This window comes from Ornithorhynchus anatinus, chromosome 3, assembly GCF_004115215.2.
Source record: "Ornithorhynchus anatinus isolate Pmale09 chromosome 3, mOrnAna1.pri.v4, whole genome shotgun sequence".
In the NCBI taxonomy this organism is placed as follows: domain Eukaryota; kingdom Metazoa; phylum Chordata; class Mammalia; order Monotremata; family Ornithorhynchidae; genus Ornithorhynchus; species Ornithorhynchus anatinus.
Genome location: NC_041730.1, coordinates 65,393,784 through 65,414,462, shown reverse-complemented (window position 1 = coordinate 65,414,462; position 20,679 = coordinate 65,393,784). Strand labels below are relative to the sequence as shown.

Genomic DNA, 20,679 nt, shown 5'->3' with positions numbered 1-20,679 from the left:
GCTGTCCTAGGCACTTAGAAGAGTACAATATAACAATAAACAGACACATTCCCTGCCCACAATGAGTTTACAGTCTGTCCTCACGATCACTGGGAGGGGAGGCGATCGTTATTACTGTCCCCAACTTCAGTTACCATGCCTTACTCATCCACCACCATAACAGCAGAATGCTCCTTTCCCTTCTGGTAGTTTCAGCCTTGCCTCCAAATGAAGGGCAGGAAAGCCCCAGTATCGCAACAGTGATCAGAAGCAGGGAATCTGTTTGTTATATTGTACTCTCCCAAGTGCTGAGTATAGTGCTTAGCACACAGTATAAATATGATTGATTGGAAGGGTAGGTGAAGCAGCATGGCCTGATGGATAGAGAATGGGTCAGGGAGTCAAAAGCATCTGGGTTCTAATTCCCGCTCCGCCACTTGTCTTCTGTGTGACCTTGGGTAAGTCACTTCACATCTCTGGTTCTCAGTTACCTCATCTGTAAAATGGGGGTTAAGGTTGTGAGCCCCATGTGGGATGTGGACTTTGTCCAAGCTGATTAGCTTGGGTCTATTGCAGAGCTTAGTAGTGTCTGGCAGATTAGTACTAAGCAAATACCATTAAAAAAAATGCCGGCTATAGACTGCTAGGGTAAGTGGTGGTGTGGTTTTAGGCTAACATATCTCTCTATGAGTGTTTCAGAATGATCTTTTTTCCCTTGGCTTAAAAATAGTTTCTCTCTTTCAAACAGGCCCATGGAATCCAAAAAGTTTGCAAGGAAACAATACAGTTTTGCTTAGGTAGAAACTTCAGTCAGCCTCTTTGTGGAAGCAGATCTTTATTTTTATTTAAGTTTTGGTTGAAAATATATTTGTTCCCCTCAATTTGTCTGGGTTTTGTGGTGAGCTATCCCAACATGGAGAAAGCCACTATTACAGACTGTTCTGGTTGGAGAAATTTGAAGAATGATCCATCAAAAGCAGGTAATCGGAAGTTAGCTACTGTACATACACTCTATTTTCAGGAGGTCCTGAAACTATAAAGGTAATATGAGTGTAGTTTACATTGAGGACATTGCAAAATTTGTGGCAAGAAATCCTTTATCATATTTGATTACCAGTGCTTGGCCATACGCATATCTTATTTCTTCTTATCCGCCTCTGAATATGTGAGGGAGCAGTTGGTGTGTAGTACTCATGTGTATGTGATATTTAATTCTTATTTTTCTTCTTACCATTTAAGCCCATGCTCTTATTCTTTTACTGTATATCTGGAAATTTATATTTGCTTGCCACCCCCATTAGACTGTAAACTTGTCAAGGCTAGGGACAGTGTCTCTTCCATGTATGTTCCCAAGGATCTGGTACAGGACTTAACACATAGTAGATGCTCAGTGACTGTGACTGATATTTATATACCTGTGTTGTGATCCACAAAGGGAACATAAGATCCTTTTTTTTCCCACCCTTTACCCTTGTGTATTTTTATTATCTTCAGCCCTTATGTACTTTATACCTTCATTTGCACATGTAAGTACTTTAAACTTGTTCTTCCCCTGACTTTAACTATCTCTAAATTTTTGCTTTCTTCCCCCATTAAACAGTAAACTTCTTAAGGGAGTTTCCATGTGTCTTGTTACTGATAATAAAAATAATGCTAATTGTGGTTCTTAAGTGCATACTGTGTGGAAGTGCTGTACTAAGTGCTGGGTTAAATGCAATATAATGAATTTTGAAACAGTCCTTGCCCCATATGGCACTTACAGTCTCAGTGGGAGAGAGAACAGGTATCTTATCTACATTTTATAGATGTAGAAACTGTGCACAGAGGAATACAGTGACTGGCCCAAGATCACACAGCGGGAAAATGGCAGAGCCAAGATTAGAAACCAGATCCTCTGATTCCCAGGTTTGGGCTCTTTCCTCTAGGCCTCGCTGTACTCTTCCGGTGCTTACTTTTGGCCTACTAGGTTCCCAACATCATTGGTGTCTTTTTTTTCTCCCCTAAAGTTCATTGTCATTTTCCCAATGTCATTGATTTTTATTTTTTTTTTTTACCCTAGAGTTCATCGGATGCTGCCTACCTTGCCAGACATGTTGGTTTGCGGGTAGGAATTCCAAAGGAGGTTCCAGCCCTCACTCTTAATAGACTCTGTGGCTCCGGTTTCCAGTCTGTAGTCAGTGGATGCCAGGTATGGGGATGATGTGGTTTGGAGAAAGGTTGGGAAAATACTCGGGGGAAAGGCAGGTGTTAGTATAGCCCCGAGGGTCTTAGTGATTCACTTTCCTGAAAAGGTATGTGGTCAAAACTATTGAGTCCACTTTGGTCATCTTTCAATAGCCACAAATTCCTCATTCAAAAGAAGGGGCTCTTGCGGAGAGATTTGATTGCGAGAAGGCAGTTGTCAGATGGCAAAAGGTTCTTCTAGTCATATGAGACAGCAGGGAAAAGTGCTTAGAAGTAGGGCAAAAGAAGGAAGGAGGCAGAGACATATGCTGGAGCAGAAAATAGATTGTTTAAAAAAATATAGCAAGGGCAGAGTGGCAGGATAGCTTGAAGGTGAAGAGAGTTGTTTTATGCCAGAGGTTATAGGGAGCCAGTAAACATGAACTGGGGTGGGTATCATGGTCAGAATGTCAGACAAGGACACTCTAAAACCTGGCTCTACCTCAGCGGTGCTCTAAAAGAAGCAGAACATACTTTCAAAATCTTCTATGCTACCTTTGAACACATTTCAAACAAGTTTTGCTCAAACTGTTAGCATATAAATTAATGGGTTTCGATAGCTATTACGGGATTGGTAATTCTGGTTTCTTCACTGCTGTGAAGCCATTGGGTGAACAGCAGATAAATCCCGGCCCATCCTTAACCTGTCCCTGCTCCCCCTTTCTCAACCAGACATCTCTCCCATTTCAGCTCATCTTCAGCCCCAGCCCAGTTCCCCCCGGCTCCCCAACCACTGGACTTCTGAATTCTTCCCTGGGCCTTGAGGTTGTATCCCGAAACTCTAGAGTTTATAGAAACGGTAACTGGGATGAGAAGTCAGTGCTGGAACCTACTCACGATAGGCCCAACATAGAGTTTGGGTTTGGTGTCCTAAGAAGTACATGGGAACTGGAGTCCGAGCAGAATTTAAAGTTGGGGTGCTCGTTTTTCATTTCAAGTCCAGGGTTGAACTTGGTGCTTAACCCCGAAGGAGCCAAAGCTGGAGTGTGGGGAAGAGGGAAAGTGAGAAGGACCGTATTGTGCTGCCACTTACACCATGTTCACCGCAGTCATCACCAGCCAAGCAGCTGGCTCTCGAAGCTCATGGTGGGGAAAGGCCACGGAGGCTCAGGGCTGGGGAGAAGCATGAAAGGGCTCCACGGGATTTACACGGCCACTGCCATGGATCCAAGCCTCCAACATCTCCCTTGTCCCAGGGGCATTCCGCAAGCTGCCTGCCCACTAATTGGAAGGCTTAGGGCATGCCTCACTGGGGTCCAGGGCTGCAGGTAAGAAGAGAATCTGGCCTCGTTCCAGGTCCTGGTGGGAAGAAGAGGCAGGGCAGGGTAGCTACGGCTGCCCACCCTGCTTAAAATACAGGGTAATCACCCGCTTCGACCCACAGTTTAGAGAAGGCACATTGGAAGCCACAGTAATGCAAACTGTCCAAAACCTTCATGCTCTAAGCCCCAGAAACAAACATCCGGGGTCCAGCGTTCATTCCTCATATAGCTAGGGCTATAATCCCTAGCACTGTATTGAAGCAGCCTGGGATCTGCTAGCACCAGGAGTCCTGGAGGGTGGGGTTCTAAGCTTCCTCTCCTTCTCCTTCTCTTCTCCGCCCACCCCTGCAGGGAACTACTACCGGGCCCAGTGAAGCTCAGCTAGAGTATCGCCACGAGAAAAATATTCAACTTGATTAAGATGTCTATTTTATCTCCTTTGTAGGAAATCTGTACTAAAGATGCTGAAATCGTCCTTTGCGGAGGCACTGAAAGCATGAGCCAGACTCCCTTTTCTGTCAGAGATGTACGGTTTGGAGTCAAGTTAGGAGCCGACATGAAGGTTGGAATCATTTTGGATTTTTTTTTTAATTGAGTTGTCTGAAGAATCCTAGCCCATTTGAAAATCCCCAAGCTTCACTTTTTGTAGTTAGTGTCGATCTCTTTCCCCACATAACGTTTTCCCAGCACTGCCTGAGTAGAAAAGTGTATTTATTTGAGCTTTCCCTTTGGCCCACAAAGTGAGAACAAGTTGTGAAATGACAAAAGGTGGGGCGCAGCCAGGAAAAAGGGAAACCTGAACAGTCTGCCCACTGGATCACAGTTATCTTTCTGTTCAGAAACAGCGTGGCTGACAGAGATAGCATCCGTGGGTAGGTGAGGGTCATGCCAAGAGTCACTTTCACCCATCCTCCTTGGCAACAGAGCTGGGCCTCTTTCTGACCCCCTTGATGTTAGGTGAGCGTTGTTCTGGCACCAGTGGTGAAGTGGGAAAAGGTGTGTCCGATCCCCAATGGGAAATGCATTGCGGTGGTGGAAGTTAACTGTTCCCACTTTCACCCAGTAGTCCTACGCTCAGCAAGGTAATCTGTTGCAGTATGCAGTGTGGGCAAGGATAGCAAGTGCAGTCTGTGGACACAGAACAGAGTGTCTCCGAGACCTCAACACCAGCAGACACCTGAAAGCCCCTGCCTGGTTTTGAATATCATATTCAGGCTTTTCCTCTTTTCCTTTTCTTGAAAGAGCATGGTCTAGTAGATGGAGCATGGGCCTGGAGTCAGAAGGACCTGGGTTCTAGTCCTGGCTTTGCCACTTGTCTACTCTGTGACCTTAAGCAAGTCTCATAACTTCACTGTGCCTCAGTTACATCATCTGTAAAATGGGGATTATGACTTTGAGCCCTGTGTGGGACATGGACTGTGTCCAACCTGATTACCTTGAGTCTACTCCAGCACATAGAACAGTGCCTGGCACATAGTAAATGCTTAACAAATATCATTTAAAAAAAACAAACAAGTTCAAGCCCAGAGATGGAAAATGGCAGGAACATGTGTGGCAAAAGTAGTTGTGGTAGGGAGTAGTGCTGTCAGGCAGGTCTGACCAGGCAGTCATTTTTTGCCTCTGAGCGTATTTGGAAGGACTGCAGATCCACCGCTGGGCACTCAGCAGTTTGGTAAGAAAGCGCTTCTCCAAAACAAGGTGCAACTCCAGCCTTCTCCTCTGAGAACCAGGCTGAACCACCTCGCCCAGTGCTATGGCATCAACTTCACATCCTGCCAGCCCGGGTGGGACCAGTGACGCTCTACTTTTTGGGCACCGACTTTTCCTCATCCCTCAGAGCCCCAGGGAGGGTGCGGTCAGGTATGGAAGTAGCCCTTGAACAGAGTGGAGTGGGACAGAAAAAGTTAAAGCCTAAATAACTAATAGTAACTGTGGTATTTGTTAAGGGCTTACTGTGTGCCAGGCACTGTACTAAGTGCTGGGGTACATAAAGGCAGATGGGCTGGACACAGTCCCTGTCTCACATGGGGCTCACAATCTCAATCCCCATTTTAAAGATGAGGTAACGGAGAAGCACAGAGAAGTGAAGTGACTTGCCCAAGGTCACACACAGCAGACAAGTGGAAGAGCCCAGAGCAGGGGGATGCTGCTCCCCCAGAAGCCTCCTTTTCTGCACAGATGGGTATTGAGTGAAAAGGCTGATCTTACTTAACTTCCCTCCTACTGTCGAGGGAGACTCTCACTACTGACGTTCAGAGTATTGGCAAATAGAAGTCAGAAGTTCATGGGTTCTAATCCCTGCTCTGCCCCTTCTCTGCTGTGTGACCTTAGGCAATTCACTGGGCCTCAGTTACCTCATCTGTAAATTGGCGATTGAGATTGTGAGCCCTAAATGAGACAGGAACGGTGTCCAATCCATTTTGCTTGTATTTACACCAGCAGTCAGTACAGTGCCTGAGCGCACAGAGTAAGTGCTTAATAAATACCTTTTTTCTTTTAAAGAGGGTCATGGAGATTGAAACAGAAAGAGGGGTAGCATACTCTACCTCTAGATTATCCTCAAATAATTCCAGAATTCCTTCATGGAATTAATCTGTAGAATTTTAGGAGAAAGCACTAGCCTATATGTTGTGCAAGTCAGAGTCAGAAAACATATAGTTTGTGTCCTATAGTGTCATGGTCAGGCAGACAAGATTCATTCAGTCATATTTATTGAGCACTTACTGTGTGCAAAGCACTGTACTAAGAGTTTGGGAAAGTATAATACAACAACAAACAGACACATTCCCTGTCCACAATGAGCTCACAATCTAGAGGATAAAACTGGGCAAATTTGGAGTGCATTAAGTAAGCCACCTTGTGTAAAGGCTTTAATTGCAAATGTTTGGTGGGTACTAATAAATAGCATTTTTGTTAAGCACTTACCATATGCCATTCACTGTAGTAGATGTAGTCAAGTCCCACATGGAGCTCACAGTCTAAGCAGGAGAGAGAGCAGGTATTGAATTCCCATTCTGCATATGAGAGAACTGAGGCACAGAGAAGTTAAGTGACTTGTCCGAGGTCACACAGCAGGTAAGTGGCAGGGCTCTCATTAGAATCCAGGTGCTCTGACTCACAGGCCCATACTCTTGTAGGCCATGCTGCTGCTTCTCTGGATGGAGGTGAGAGCAGAAATAAAATGAGCAGTGGCAGGTTCAGAGGATTGGCAGTGGTTGGGAGGGAACTCATTCCCCCTTGAACCAAGTGAGTTGCTCAGAGTCTCTGCTCTTTAGGGAACATGCAGTCAAATGGAATTTTAATTATAACCTAATTATCCTATTCATTTTCTGTTCACTTCTTGGACCTCCTTGGTTTTCAGGGGCTTTTTTTTAATGACACTTGTTCAGCACCTGCTAAGTGTCAATTACTGTTCAACTTCAACTTCTAATTTGGAGCCATAATGTCTTACCAGATAGTCTCTGATGAAAACCCAGAAACATGGCAAATAGGCAATGTACTTTGTTCATTTGTATCTTTTCTGTTAGCTCCTGAAAGTTCACTTTGAAATCCCCCAACACTTGAAACACCTTGGGATTTCTTTGGCCACTGTCCTTTGCCCACAGATGAGTTTGCTGTCTACCTTCTCAGTGTATCCCTCCCCATAAATCAGACCCTATAATGAATGCTTCTCCCAAGCAGTAGCCTAAACCAACACTTTTTCTTCCTAGCAAAGCCAGGACTACGAGGACCCAGGACATTGATTCCTTACCAGTATTTCACATTGTATTTATTGAATACGTGCATAGTTGGCTAGTAAGCAATTTGGCAGCTAACTGCCTTTTCTCTTAAAACTGATCTTTTGAGTTAAGTAATCCATTTTCTAATCCAGTATAATGTCATGGATCTAATTTGGATGAATTGCAGTCCCAGTTCCCCTGTTTTCAAATAAAGCTCTGAATTGTTTTAATTGTGAATCAATTTAAAGGGCTAAAAATGAAAACTAAAAAATCCCAAAATTTCAAAGTAGGCTTCCCCAAAATTCAACTGACTCCAATACAAATACCTCAGATATTTTTCATTTCTAATTTTTTAGATGCCTTTATCTGCATTCCATGAACTGGTAAATACTATAATTAAGAAACATATTGTAACAACCCTCTTCTGTCTTTTTTCCCCAATATCCTGAATAGTTGGTAGACACTCTGTGGGAAGGATTGACAGATCAACATGTTAAACTACCCATGGGAATCACTGCGGAGAATCTTGCCGACAAGCATAAAATAAGCAGAGAAGACTGTGACAAATACGCACTTCAGTCACAACAGAGATGGAAAGCTGGTCAGTAAAATTGACTGTTTCAAAAATAGGCAGAGAAACAGTTCTGTTTTTTTATGGTATTTGTTAAGTGCTTGCTATGTGTCAAGAATTTTCTAATGGCTAGGATAGATACAAATTAATTAAGCTGGATACAGTTCCAGTTTCATATGAAGCTTAATTGTAAGTAGATGAGATTTATTCAGATTGTCTAATCAAAGTCACACATGAAATGTCTTTCAATCCAACATAGCATTTTTGGCGATTTGACTCCCCTGGCAAAGCCTCTTTATATTTTGGCTAGATCATCAGAAATTCTTTTGTGGATTCTAATCTCACTTATTGGCTCACTCCTTTGTTATTTGATAGCAACTTTCACTGGGCACGAGATGGATTTTAGAATGTGGAATACTTATGGTCCCTTTTCTGTGACCCCATAATTGAAAGTGAGAAATGATTTTCTCCAAGGTTTGTTAGGTGTGTTGGATAAATTATTGGGGATGGGGGTTGGGACCGGGCGGTGGAGGGGGGAAGGGTGGGCAGAGATGCAGCAGCAGGGGAAGGGAAGTGTCCCTCCTCTGGGGAATTAAGTCTGGAGGGAGCTGTTCCTTTCAACACTTTGGTGGTTAAGGGAACAGTTAGTAAAGGTGGTAAAGTGGTACATTACTTGCTATCTGAAGGTTCTCCTGATGACTCAGGTTCTTTCATTTTCCAGTCACTAAAGTGCCTTGAGTCACTATTAGTGGATTTCAAACCAAAGAGCATTTCCTTCTGGCCAACTCAGTCACTTTTTTGGTTTCAAAATACCTTTCAGCTGGAGGCTTCCAAAGGGCCTCACAAATGTTCAGAGTAGCCCTGTCTTTAAGGGACAATCACCATCCCTACATCCAGCAGTTTGTACACAGAGGGGAACTGAACAGCCCTTTAACAAGTAGAAGGTGCCATAAAAAACCTTATTGTTGTCTTAGAGAAAGGAGGCTATTCCCATATGCTGAGTACTGTACTGTGTCTTGAAAAAAAGGTAAATGGATATCTTGTTCCACTGATGTTTAACCAACTCCATTAACTCCTACCATAAATAAATTACCATTTAGGAAGCAATTAGTATTTGCGGATGATCTCTACTCATTTTGGGGGATCCCTCACACGTCCTGTAGGCTGTAAGCTCGTAATGGGTAGGGAATGTGTCTCTTTATTGTTGTATTGTACTTTCCCAAGTGCTTAGTACAGTGCTCTGCACACAGTAAGTGCTCAATAAACACGATTAAATGAAAATGAGTTAGTTGAATGATAGCATTCCCATTTTATGGATGAAAAAGCTGAGGTAAGGTAAATTTGCCCAGCAAAGACGATGCCCACCTCTGTGACCATGGACCATCCTCTCTTGTTGATTCCACACCAATTAAGCTAACTGGGTCATGGTCCTCTTCCTTAACATTATAAACCTGTTGACTGCTGAGGGAGATGCAACTAATTTTCTGTACCTTAATAGTTCTAGTTTTGGCCCAACTATCCAAATTCTCAACATCTGGTCATATTTCCCATCTTTGCGTATCTTCTAGATTGTAAACTCTTCCTCTAGACTATAAGCTTATTTTGGACAAATGCTCTGTTTTATTGTACTCTCCCAAGCTTTTAGTACAGTGCTCTGCACACGGTAATTGCTTAATAAATACCATCAGTTAAGTTGAACATACCATAACCCATTGATCAGAAACTTCTTGAGTTTCAGATTTCTTTGCTTAGGCCCTTATGGAGACATAAGATTGGTCTCAGTGAACTGATTTGCGGATTTTTGTGGCTGTCGTTTTCCCTGGCTTTTCTGCCCGCTATGAAACTGCCTCAGTGGTAATGTAGTAGATGATACAGATTTCATTCCTGGAGCCCAGCTTTCCACTGGGCCCTCTTTGGGTGCCCTCTGTCCAGTAGGGTTGCAGAAGGCCTAAAACATCAAGCATAAAACCTTTGAATGTAAGACTCATTCAAAAAGTAAACTTCTCATCCTTTACGGGGGATATGGAGGACAAGATGCAGACCCGGAACTAGTGTTTTTGACCTTTTACAGGCAAACAGAGGAATATGTTCTTGAGAAGAAAAAAATTATTCAGTCGTAGGTGCCACTTCTTCATTTGAGTTCTGGAGCAAGAGCATGACAGGAACTTTAGGTACTGGGGGAGGGTGGGAAGAGGGAGCAGGCCAGAAAGCCACCACTTTGGGTCTTTTCAGCCCTTATTGTTGACTCCTGTCTGGTGGACAGACATGGGATGAGTGAGGCCAGAATTTTGTCATCAATGTCTGCAATAAATATTTAATGAGGCAAATTGAGTAACACCAACCCATCAGTGGTATTGATGTACTGCACTTTGCTTATTCTCTGTCCCTCCTTACCTTTCATTTTTTAATTGATCATGAAAATGTCCATTCTTGTTTCAGCTAACGATGGAGGCTGTTTTACTAATGAGATGGTGCCAATTGAAGTGAAAACAAAGAAAGGGAAACAGACCATACAAGTAGATGAACATGCCCGGCCCCAGACCACACTCGAGTCGTTAGCCAAACTCCCTTCTGTCTTCAAGAAAGACGGAACAGTCACCGCAGGAAATGCTTCGGTAGGTGTAACCAGGGGCTACTTAAACTGCAAATAAAAAGTAAATGTAAGTAATGTGTCAGGAGTGGGTGAGGGAGGTTGACAAGGAAAAATCAGTCACTGGCTGCAGTGGCAGAACATTCCTTACAGCAGCAACAGTCACATGAAAACTTCAGGATCTGAAGTTCAGTGAGGCTTTTGAGTTTCTTCCTTTTCATGTTTATCAAGGCAATCCCTATCACCCAGTGCTACTCCTGAGCAGGCTGATGATACAGGTGTTAAACATCTTCCCTTTATATTTGTATTCCAAGATCTCTAGTTTACAAATATATATTCATATATACATCTATATATGTAAACCTAATTTATACGTAAACATATATGCACACTTAATTTCTTTAAATGCTGGCAGCTAAAGAACTGCATGAGTTATTCAATATTGAGTTCTGTAAATTTCCGTTCTCCAAGCTGCTTGACTTGCTGACTCCCACTAAGTCCCATCTCTCTTCCGTCTTCCTCTTAGCTTTTACTGTCCTGCTCACTCTTCCTCCAGGGAACCCACCTTTGCTCCTGTGTCTTGCCCTCCACCTTTTTCCTCTGTTCTTCCCATGTCTGACTCCAAATTGCTTTCTTTACTATCTTCCTTGGTTTCGATGCTGTTCCTTTCAGATTGTCCCTATAAGCTCATCGTGGGCAGGGAATGTGTCTGTTTATTGTTATATTGTTCTCTCCCAAGTGCTTAGTACAGTGCTCTGCACACAGTAAACACTCATAAATATGATTGACTGACCTCTCCCTGGCTTCTCCCAACCACTGAACTGCTACTGTCTTGTAAAGTTTTGCTTCCTCCTTGGGAACCTTTCACTGTCAGCCTTGGTGACTGAATACACTTAATAATAATAATGTTGGTATTTGTTAAGCGCTTACTATGTGCAGAGCACTGTTCTAAGCGCTGGGGTAGACATAGGGGAATCAGGTTGTCCCACGTGGGGCTCACAGTCTTAATCCCCATTTTACAGATGAGGGAACCGAGGCACAGAGAAGTTAAGTGACTTGCCCACAGTCACACAGCCGACAAGTGGCAGAGCTGGGATTCGAACTCATGATCCCTGACTCCAAAGCCCGTGCTCTTTCCACTGAGCCACGCTGCTTCTCCTAACTTCTGTCCCCAACACTCCGCCCGGAAATTTAAAAATAGATAACACAAATATAAATGCTCAGTGTAGTTGAACAGCTATCTTATCAACATGCTTTTGTCCATTTTTAATTACCTCATTGCTGTTCTCCCACAAAAGATGGTAAATAGTAATAATAATGTTGGTATTTGTTAAGCGCTTACTATGTGCCGAGCACTGTTCTAAGCACTGGGGTAGATACAGGGTAATTAGATTGTCCCACGTGAGGCTCACAGTCTTAATCCCCATTTTACAGATGAGGTAACTGAGGCACTGAGAAGTTAAGTGACTTGCCCAAGGTCACACAGCTGACAGGTGGCAGAGCTGAGAATAGAACCCATGACCTCTGACTCCTAAGCCCGTGCTCTTTCCACTGAGCCGGGCTGCCTAAGGCAGAGAATTACTTGGGTTGGTGGTTTCACATTCCCCAGTAATACTAATTGTGGAATTTACGTGGAGCTTACTGTGTGCTAAGTACTATACTAAGACTGATGCTCAGTACAAGATAACCAAGTTAGACACAGTTCCTGTACTACATGAGACTCACAGTCTAAGTAGGAGGAAGAACAGGTATTGAATCCCCATTTTACAGATGAGGAGATTGAAGCACAGAGAAGTTAAATGTCTTATCCTAGATCCCGCAGCAGTCAAGTGGTAGAGCTAGGACTAGAACCCAGGTCCTTTGACTTCCAGGCCTTGCTCTTTTCACCGGGCCCCACTGCTTCTCAAAAGATGATGGATTCACATTCATTCAGTCTCTTCTGGTGGCTGAGTAGCCAGGCCAATTCACCTCCTTCTGTGGCACCAACCTGCTGAGAAGTAGCACTAGCTGCAGGGTTTGCCTTGATGGATATGAAAGGAAAAAACTCAAAGGGCTTGTTGAAATTCTCGTTTGACCAGTGCTGCCTTTTGGGAATGATTGTGTCCCTCTTCTGCAACTGCAGGCAGCAGTTGATTTTTCTGTTTCACTTCCCTCACCCACTCCATCTGGTCCCTGCCGTTTTTTGCTAAGGGCTCGGGGGCCTAGGCAAATTTGAGAACAAAGGTTACTCTGGATACAGTCAGCTTGCTCAGTATTATGAAGATAGATGATTTACCTGGAATTCTGTAAAGTGATTCTCTACAATTGACAAATTGGACATGCAGCTTTTAGACTAAGAATGGTCTTTTCAAGATTTCTCTGGGGAGAAATTGTACAACTATTAATGGCTAATTGCTCAAAATTTGCTCAGCTAATCAGTGTGATCACTTCAAGGATCAGATAAGGCTTTTGACAGGAATAGGCCCTGGTGTGTTTGGGGAGCTAAAAACCTGTCTATTCGTGGTTTTTCCTTGAAATTGGTATTTCTGCATTCCAGGAATTGGCTATACAGTTAGAAGATGGATTTGACCATTTAGTTCCCCTCTAGCAACTACCAAATTTAAGATATATTCTTCAAGTCTGTGAGGTCAGAGACCTTAGAAATTTATTGATTCTATAATAATTTCAACTTCCTTTGAAATGAGTATCTGTCTTGTGTTTGCTTGGGGCCTACTTGAAAGAATCCTTACAAAAGGTTAAATGACTTCTGCACTCGATTTCATCCTGGCACAATCTAGCCTGCTTTTTGATCCTCCACACAGAAATAAAATTGCTCAAGATCATCCTCAATAACTCCCATTTGTCCATGTCCTTCAGAGAGTGTTTCCCACATTTCTTCTATTACATAATGTAATGTGCATTTTAAATATGTTTTAAATATAAATGGAATGCATTCAGCAATTGGCTATTTTTTTTTTCCTTCCAATTCTGCCAGATAGCTTGTAGCTAGTTAGTTATCCCCAAATGCGAGTGAAAATGAGAAAGCTTAAAGGAGCTGAATGAAAAGAACTGCAGAATACCCGTATGCCTCGAGACCATAAGATCCTTGTGGGCAGGGATTGTGTCTACCACCTGTCGTTATACTGTACTCTCCCAAGCGCTTAGTACAATGCTCTGCACACAGTAAGTGCTCAATAAATACGATTTATCGATTGGGCAAGTCAATATTATTCAATAGGTTTAGACAAAGTACAGGGTAGGTGTAAGGCGATCATAATCTCATCACTGTCTGGTGCAGAGATTGAAGGGCTAAGAGAAAGAACAGGGAAGAAAAACATACTTATCACTGTGACCAGTGATTGGATCAAAGTGAGATGAAGGCTATTAAAAGCTGGGCAGAGGAAAGGTGTACAGAATAAGCTGGAATGGAGAGAAGTGGGTGTGGACTGAGTACCTGATGTGTCTGGCTGTAAGGTCATTCAAGCAGCATCATTGGGATTGCTGTCATGGCTGGTAGTAGTGGTTGCTGTTTCTGAGCCCTGAGAAGCCTGAAGTTCCACTTCCCTAGCCCTAACATCCTACTGGTTTGGTTTTTATTCTGTATATTTACCTTTGTCTTATGTCGTTTTAGGGTATGATTGTTTCATTACTTCTTAAATGTCTGTCTTCAGTCCTGTCTTCCTCCCCTCCATCTCCACCCCATTCCCAAAAAGGGCCTTACTTAGACTGTGAGTCCCTTGAGGTCCAGGCAGTGTCTAATTCCCACCTCATAGTCCAGCACTTAGTACAGGGCTCCACACAGGGTAAACACACACCTAAATACTGTTACTCTGTAGCAGTGTTGCCTAGTGGGAAGAGCATGAGCCTTTGAATCAGAGGACCTGGGTTCTAATCCTGGCTTTGCCACTTACCTGCTGTGTGACGTTGGGCAGGTTACTTAACTTCTCTGTGGTTCAGTTGACTCATCTGCAAAATGGAGATTCAATACTTGTTCTCCCTCCTATTTACTCTGTTTGCCTCATGTAGGACCTGACTATCCTGTGTCTACCCCAGCTCTTAGTGCAGTACTTGGCACATAGTAAGCTCTTAATAAATACCACAATGATTATTACTATGAAATAATTATCACTACTACTCTTCCTAATTTGGAAAATATTTTTTCCTCAAGGAAATACATTTTCCAGGGATTCGCCACGCATTTAGTTTAGACACAAAAGCACTTGCTGTCAAGAAAAGCACAGCGGTTACCACTGCCTCCCCTCCTGGCATTTTCCCACCTGCCCTTGGACTACTCCATCCCCCCTGAGACTTTGTGAGGGTTGTAGTGTTTCATCACTGCTGATGTCTGTCTCTGATTCCTTCTCCCCACTTAAACTCTTAGATTGTAAACCTCCTAAGGGACAGGGACTAACTCACCACTGTGTATTCTTTCCAGCGCTTAGTACAGTGCTCTGCACAGTGAATATTTAAAAAACTGAACTCCAAATTCCTTTTAGTTATGTTTATTAGTAATCTTGACTGAACACATGCAGTTAAAAAAAATATATATTGCTGCATTCCCTGTGAATTCCAGTTTCTCCTTTAGACTTGATTGTCACTCTGAAAGTATCCAATGGTCGAAAATTATAACCCAGCCCAGTTTTCTCGGTATAAAGCTAAGACTAAATTTTTGTTCAGAAATGGGAACTAAGGATCCATTTTCGTGCTGAAATAGAAGTCATGTTGCAGGCTCAAATTCTCCGTGATTAAAAACAGTGTCATAGTCACTCTGTTTTATCCCTATTCTTCACTTTAGGATGTTCGCAGAATTAGTATACTAACTTGGTTGCTTTGGTTTTTAAGGGCGTGTCTGATGGAGCCGGAGCAATAATCATAGCCAGTGAAGATGCGGTAAAAAAGCACAACCTCACTCCACTGGCACGAATTGTGAGCTACTTCACAGCTGGCTGTGACCCTTCTATCATGGGCATTGGTAAATTGGAGAAAAGCAAATGACTCAGTTCTCTCATTTAGGGGTGTGGGGGAGTGTTAAGGAGATTTTTAGTTCCAAGCCAGAGGTGTTATTGAGTTCAAGTGTGGCAGGAGAGAGATAGTTCCTTGGGCCACTAGCCATGTTTAAGAGTGAAAATGGGTTCTTCATGGCTCAGCTGGGGTTGGATTGCCATTTGGATATGGTCAGTGAAGACACACCAGCATTGTCTTCAAGAAAACAGCCCCAATTTTGTCCCAGTAATGCTGCTCTCGAAGAGAGCAAGCGGAGGGCTGAAGGCCCCAAGGTTTGCTTGCTCGATCAGTGGTAGTTATTGAGCCCTTACTGTGTACAGAGCTCTGTACTAAGTGCCTGGGAGAGTTCAGTACAACAGAGGTTGGAAGAAACGTTCCTGCCCACAACAATCTTACATTCTAGAGAAGAATAATGATGGTGGTATTTGTTAAGTACAGAGGTAGTTACAAGCTAATGAGGGCCTGACCTTCAGTGGTCTCACTGTCTACATAGATGGACCCTTGAATGCCCTAATGGATTTTACATACATGTCATTTGGTCCTGGCAGCTAGTCTTTTCCAAGCGCAGGACCACCAAGTTTCAGAATCCAGTTCTGGGTCTTCTGGGAAGGCTAAAGCAATTTTCCCAGCCCCAGGATTACCTGGACCCAGAGCAAAACCTCAGGTTGCTGCAGATGCCATATGGGGAAGCAACAGGTCCCCATGTGCTTTCCAGTCTATCTACTGGGACCAGACACTTCCTGCAGATGGTATTACTGGGTCTTGTGGGATTGGCAGAATAGCTTTGTTTTGTAAATCTTGGTAGTTTATGAGCTAAATAATTATTTAGCTAGGGTGCTTTTTTTTCTACTGGTATTTGTTAAGCTCTTAGTTTGTGCCAGGCACTATATGAAATGCTGGGGTAGATACAAGCTAATCAGGTTGGACATAGTCTATGTCCCATGTGGGGCTCACAGTCTTAATCCACATTTTACAGATGAGGTAACTGAGGCACAGAGAAGTTAAGGGACTAGCCCAAGAGCTACTGAATGAATGAACAAGTGGCAGAGCCGGGATTAGAACTTAAATCCTCTGATTCCCAGGCATGGGCTCTTTCCACTAGGTCCTGCTCTGCACACAGTAAGCGCTCAATAAATACTGTTGAATGAATGATACTTGGTATTGGTTCTAAAAGGTTCTTTCAGTCTCATTTAGCATTGACAACAGGAAGAGAACTCATAGTTTCCCTTCTCTTATATATGGGAAACAGGATCTGGATTCCTGAGCTAGATTAGGCTAAATGCCAGTACCAAAAGTTGATTTTATTTTGTACAGCCAAAAATTGCTCAATCATTTTCTTTACCAAGAACATTTCCACTTGTTCTGTTTTGAAATTAATATGGGGAACAGCTATATTCAAGCCAGTGAGTGAACTACCATCTGGGGACTATGAATTCATCCCATGTCACACCGTAGAAAGAATGATGGGAACCTCAAATTGAATCCAGTCTTAAATCAGGAACCCACAGTGAAAGAGAGAGTCAAGCCGACCCATCTTAATCACAGTATTTAAGGGCTACTGTGTGCAGAACGCCATCCCAAACTTTTGGGGATTAAGGCTGTGAGCCCCACGTAGGACAACCTGATTACCTTGTATCTACCCCAGTGCCTAGAACAGTGCTGGGCACATAGTAACCGCTTAACTATTATTGTTATCAAAGGCTACCTCTATTTTGTCAGTGCGGAGTTTGGTGTACTGCTTCTGAGGTAGTCAAATTTAGTTGTGATAAACCTATCTGGTCATTGCTCTGTCCTGTTTCTATTGATTTTGTAAAAGGAGAGGGGAGAATTTAAATATTATTTTTCATTCTGTTTAGGTCCTGTGCCAGCCATCACTGGGGCTCTGAAGAAGGCAGGGTTGAGTCTCAAAGACCTGGATTTGGTGGAGGTAAGGAAAGTAGAGAGACCAGGCTGCCTTTTGCAGCATATTAGTGCTGTGTAGATATAACTTGTTTGCTTTGATGCCCATTTGGATCATAGAGTTCATAGGATCATTTTCCTGCTGTGTGACCTCTATCAGGTCACTTCTGTGGGGATTCAAAAATGGGGATTTATTACTTACTCTCCTACCTACTTAGACTTTGAACTTCATGTGGGATCTGATGATCTTGTATGTACTACAGTGCTCAGCACACAGTACACACTTAGCAAATTGTGCAATTGTTATTATTGAGATTTTGAAAAAGCTGTATTGCTAAAGAATTAGGATTTTTCCAGTACTACCTGGAGTCACGTTAGTTTATTCATTCAGTAATGTTTGTTGAGTGCTTATCATGCAGAGCACTGTATTTCCCCAAAAAACTGCAGATATTAACTCGGTCTGTGCAGCATTCTGAGAGTGGTCAAGGACAGGCTATTGACCTCATTTTATCCCTGAGGAGACTGGGTCACTCAAAAGCTAGATGACCGAGTCAAGGTCAGCCTATAGATGAAGCCCAAACTAGAACCAGCCAGTCTGCCTGCGTAAAGTTCTGTTCACTAGGCTACAAGATTACCGACCACTCTGCTCTAAAGGTGGCCCAGGATTTTTCCCCCAACTCACCTGTAAGACAGGTTCCACCTCCATTCTCACTTGAATTCCCGTTTTTTAGGGAATTAAATTTCCTTGGTAAAATCCCTCACGGTCCGTCTCCTGGAAGGATTCAGCGTCGTAGTGTCAGAGAATCTAAAAGAACATAGATGGGAAAAGACATTAAAGGCCACTTTGTGCCCCCCGCAGAATACATTCCAGGGTTTCCTGTTCCAGGGCTTTGTACATTGGAAAGTGTTGGAGCTTCTGCCACTCTCCGCTGGGAGGAGTTAAGCCCTGACTCTTCTTTTGTTTTCTCTGAGGTGAATGAGGCCTTTGCTGCTCAGTATCTGGCGGTTGAAAAGAGTTTGGGCCTTGACCCAAGTAAAACAAATGTGAACGGAGGAGCCATTGCACTGGGTCATCCGCTGGCAGGATCCGGATCAAGAATTACCACTCATCTGGTTCACGAGTTAAGGTAACTGCTTCAAGTCCCTGCATTTGAGCACTGCATTCATGAAGAAGGAAGGGGGATAGCAGCACTCACTACCACTCGTTTGCACAGCGTACCTAGCAAAGTGACACATGCCCCACCCGCGTGGAACTTACCTGCTAACGAGGGAAACATATTTCCTACCAGAGAGGTCAGGTTGGTGATTTTCCTCACTCGGGCCCTTCCGTCACCCTCGGATTGGGTGACACATCACAAAGCATGAAACGGGCAGGATCCCAGCGACAGGCCTAGGGAAAAACCCAAGTAAGCAATCACAAAGAGCAAGGCGACCATGGGGAAGAGAAATTCAGAATGGGAGGTTGGGCCGGGAACAGCCTGCAATGTTTCGAGACAAGGCGAAGAATCATTTGGGGGACGGAAGAGGTTTTGGCAGCTTTGTCAGTAATGGAACACAGGCTTCCCCATCCCAGGAGGAATACAGGAGAGAAGAATCCATCAAGTGGGCACTCTGCATTGTTCCAACGCAGAGAAGAGCGCACATGAGAGTTGTGGGGCAGGTGCCCGCCTGCAATCAGAACAGAGAATCAGCCCATGGGTGTTAGAATCTTGCCGCAGAGGAAGAAGGCTCTTTTTGACTCTCTAGTGTCAAGGGGGACCATGGTTCCATCCCTTGAAGTTGTGAGGAAAGAGGACGGGGAGGTGGCAGCGAAGAAAGGTAAGGCAAAAGAGGGTGACTGTAATTCATTACATATGTGGCTCAGTGGATAGAGCACGGGCCTGTGAGTCAGGGAGGTTATGGGTTCTAATCCCAGCTCTGCCCATATCTGTTATGTAACCTAGGGCAAGTCACTTCATTTCTCTGGGCCTCATGTGTAAATTGGGGGGTTTAGACTGTGAGCCCTATGTGGAACAGGGACTGTGTCCAACCTACCTTATATCTACTAATGTTGGCACATAGTAAGCAATTAACAAGTACCATAATGTAGAAAAATAACTGTCACCTTACCTTTCTCTTCCTTCTCTCCTGTTCCCTTAAGTCCCAATGTAATAGCCTCTTCCCTGATTTGGGAGTGGGGAGATTATGCAAATAAATATGGTGTGAAAGAGTTCAGCTTCAGAAGAATAAATGACATTATAAATAATAATGTCAATATTATGTATTGACATAAATGACACCACAAATGACATTAAGATGAAGGTGACCTCCCACATATTTAATGGATTATGGTATTTGTTAAGCACTTACCCTGTACTGTACTAAGCCTCAGGGTGGATACAGGATAATCAAGTCGGTCACAGTCCCTGTTCCACATGGCGCTCACAGCCTAAGGGGGAGGGAGAATAGGTTTTGAACCCCCATTTTACAGATGAGGCAACTGAGCCATAGAGAAGTTAAGTGACTGGATGAGGATCACACAGCAGGCAAGTAGCAGAGCCAGGATTAGAATCCAGGTCCTCTTTCCACTAGGCCAAATTGCTTGTTAGTGGTAATTGGATGGGAACTGCATACTTAGTACCCAAACCTGAATTTTAGGGCAGAGTTGGAGCCTACATATTATGCAGAGGAATTCTTCCCAGAAGAATTCAGTAACTGTATCCCTGTGTTGCTGCCAAGCAGAGATCTGTGTTTCTGGAGGAGCAGCAGCATAGCCTAATAATTGTATTTGTAAAGTGCTTACAATGTGTCAGACACTGTTCTAAGCACAGGGGTGGATACAAGCAAATTGGGTTGGACACACTCCTTGTCTCGTATGGGGCTCAGTCTCCATCCCCATTTTACAGATGAGGTAACTGAGGCACAGAGAAGTGAAGTGACTTGCCCAAACAAGTGGCAAAGCTGGGATTAGAACCCATGACTTTCTGACTCCCGGGCCTGTGCTTTATCCACAGCGCCATCCTGCTTCTCAAAAGTAGATAGAACACAGACGTGAGAGTCAGAAGGACCCGGGTTCTAGTCCCAGCTTCACCCCTTGTCTGCTGTGTGACCTTGGGCAAGTCACTCACTTTACTTCCCTGGGCCTCACATACCTCATCTGTAAAATGGGGATTATGACTCTAAGCCCCATGTGGGACATAAACTGTGTCCAGCCTAATTACCTTGTATCTACCCCAGTGCTTAAACGGTGCCTGGCACATAATAAATGCTTAACAAATACCATAAAAAAACTCTACTGTATTTGGAGGGTCTGAATAAGTTGCCTGAATGTTTCCATTGTTGCCAGCTGTTCAAAAACAAACAAGTGAAAGTGAAAGTGAAAACATCCTGACATAGCACCAGCTTATAAAGAGCAGTTCTGTACATTATTTAAGGTAGTAGTTACTTCTGTGACGGGTTGACTAGTTCTAGGTG

At 43.6% G+C, this 20,679-nt stretch overlaps 1 protein-coding gene across 1 annotated transcript in view; it reads left to right on the top strand.

The window, feature by feature from the left end:
• The window catches only part of ACAA2 (acetyl-CoA acyltransferase 2), a 32,850-nt gene that overhangs the window by 11,296 nt on the left and 875 nt on the right, over window positions 1-20,679 (top strand). The window contains exons 3-9 of the mRNA XM_029060263.2: window positions 2,039-2,167; window positions 3,910-4,026; window positions 7,637-7,784; window positions 10,194-10,369; window positions 15,166-15,295; window positions 17,184-17,254; window positions 18,199-18,353. Coding sequence (XP_028916096.1) covers window positions 2,039-2,167; window positions 3,910-4,026; window positions 7,637-7,784; window positions 10,194-10,369; window positions 15,166-15,295; window positions 17,184-17,254; window positions 18,199-18,353 — 926 coding nt within the window. The remainder of the gene's footprint in view (window positions 1-2,038; window positions 2,168-3,909; window positions 4,027-7,636; window positions 7,785-10,193; window positions 10,370-15,165; window positions 15,296-17,183; window positions 17,255-18,198; window positions 18,354-20,679) is intronic.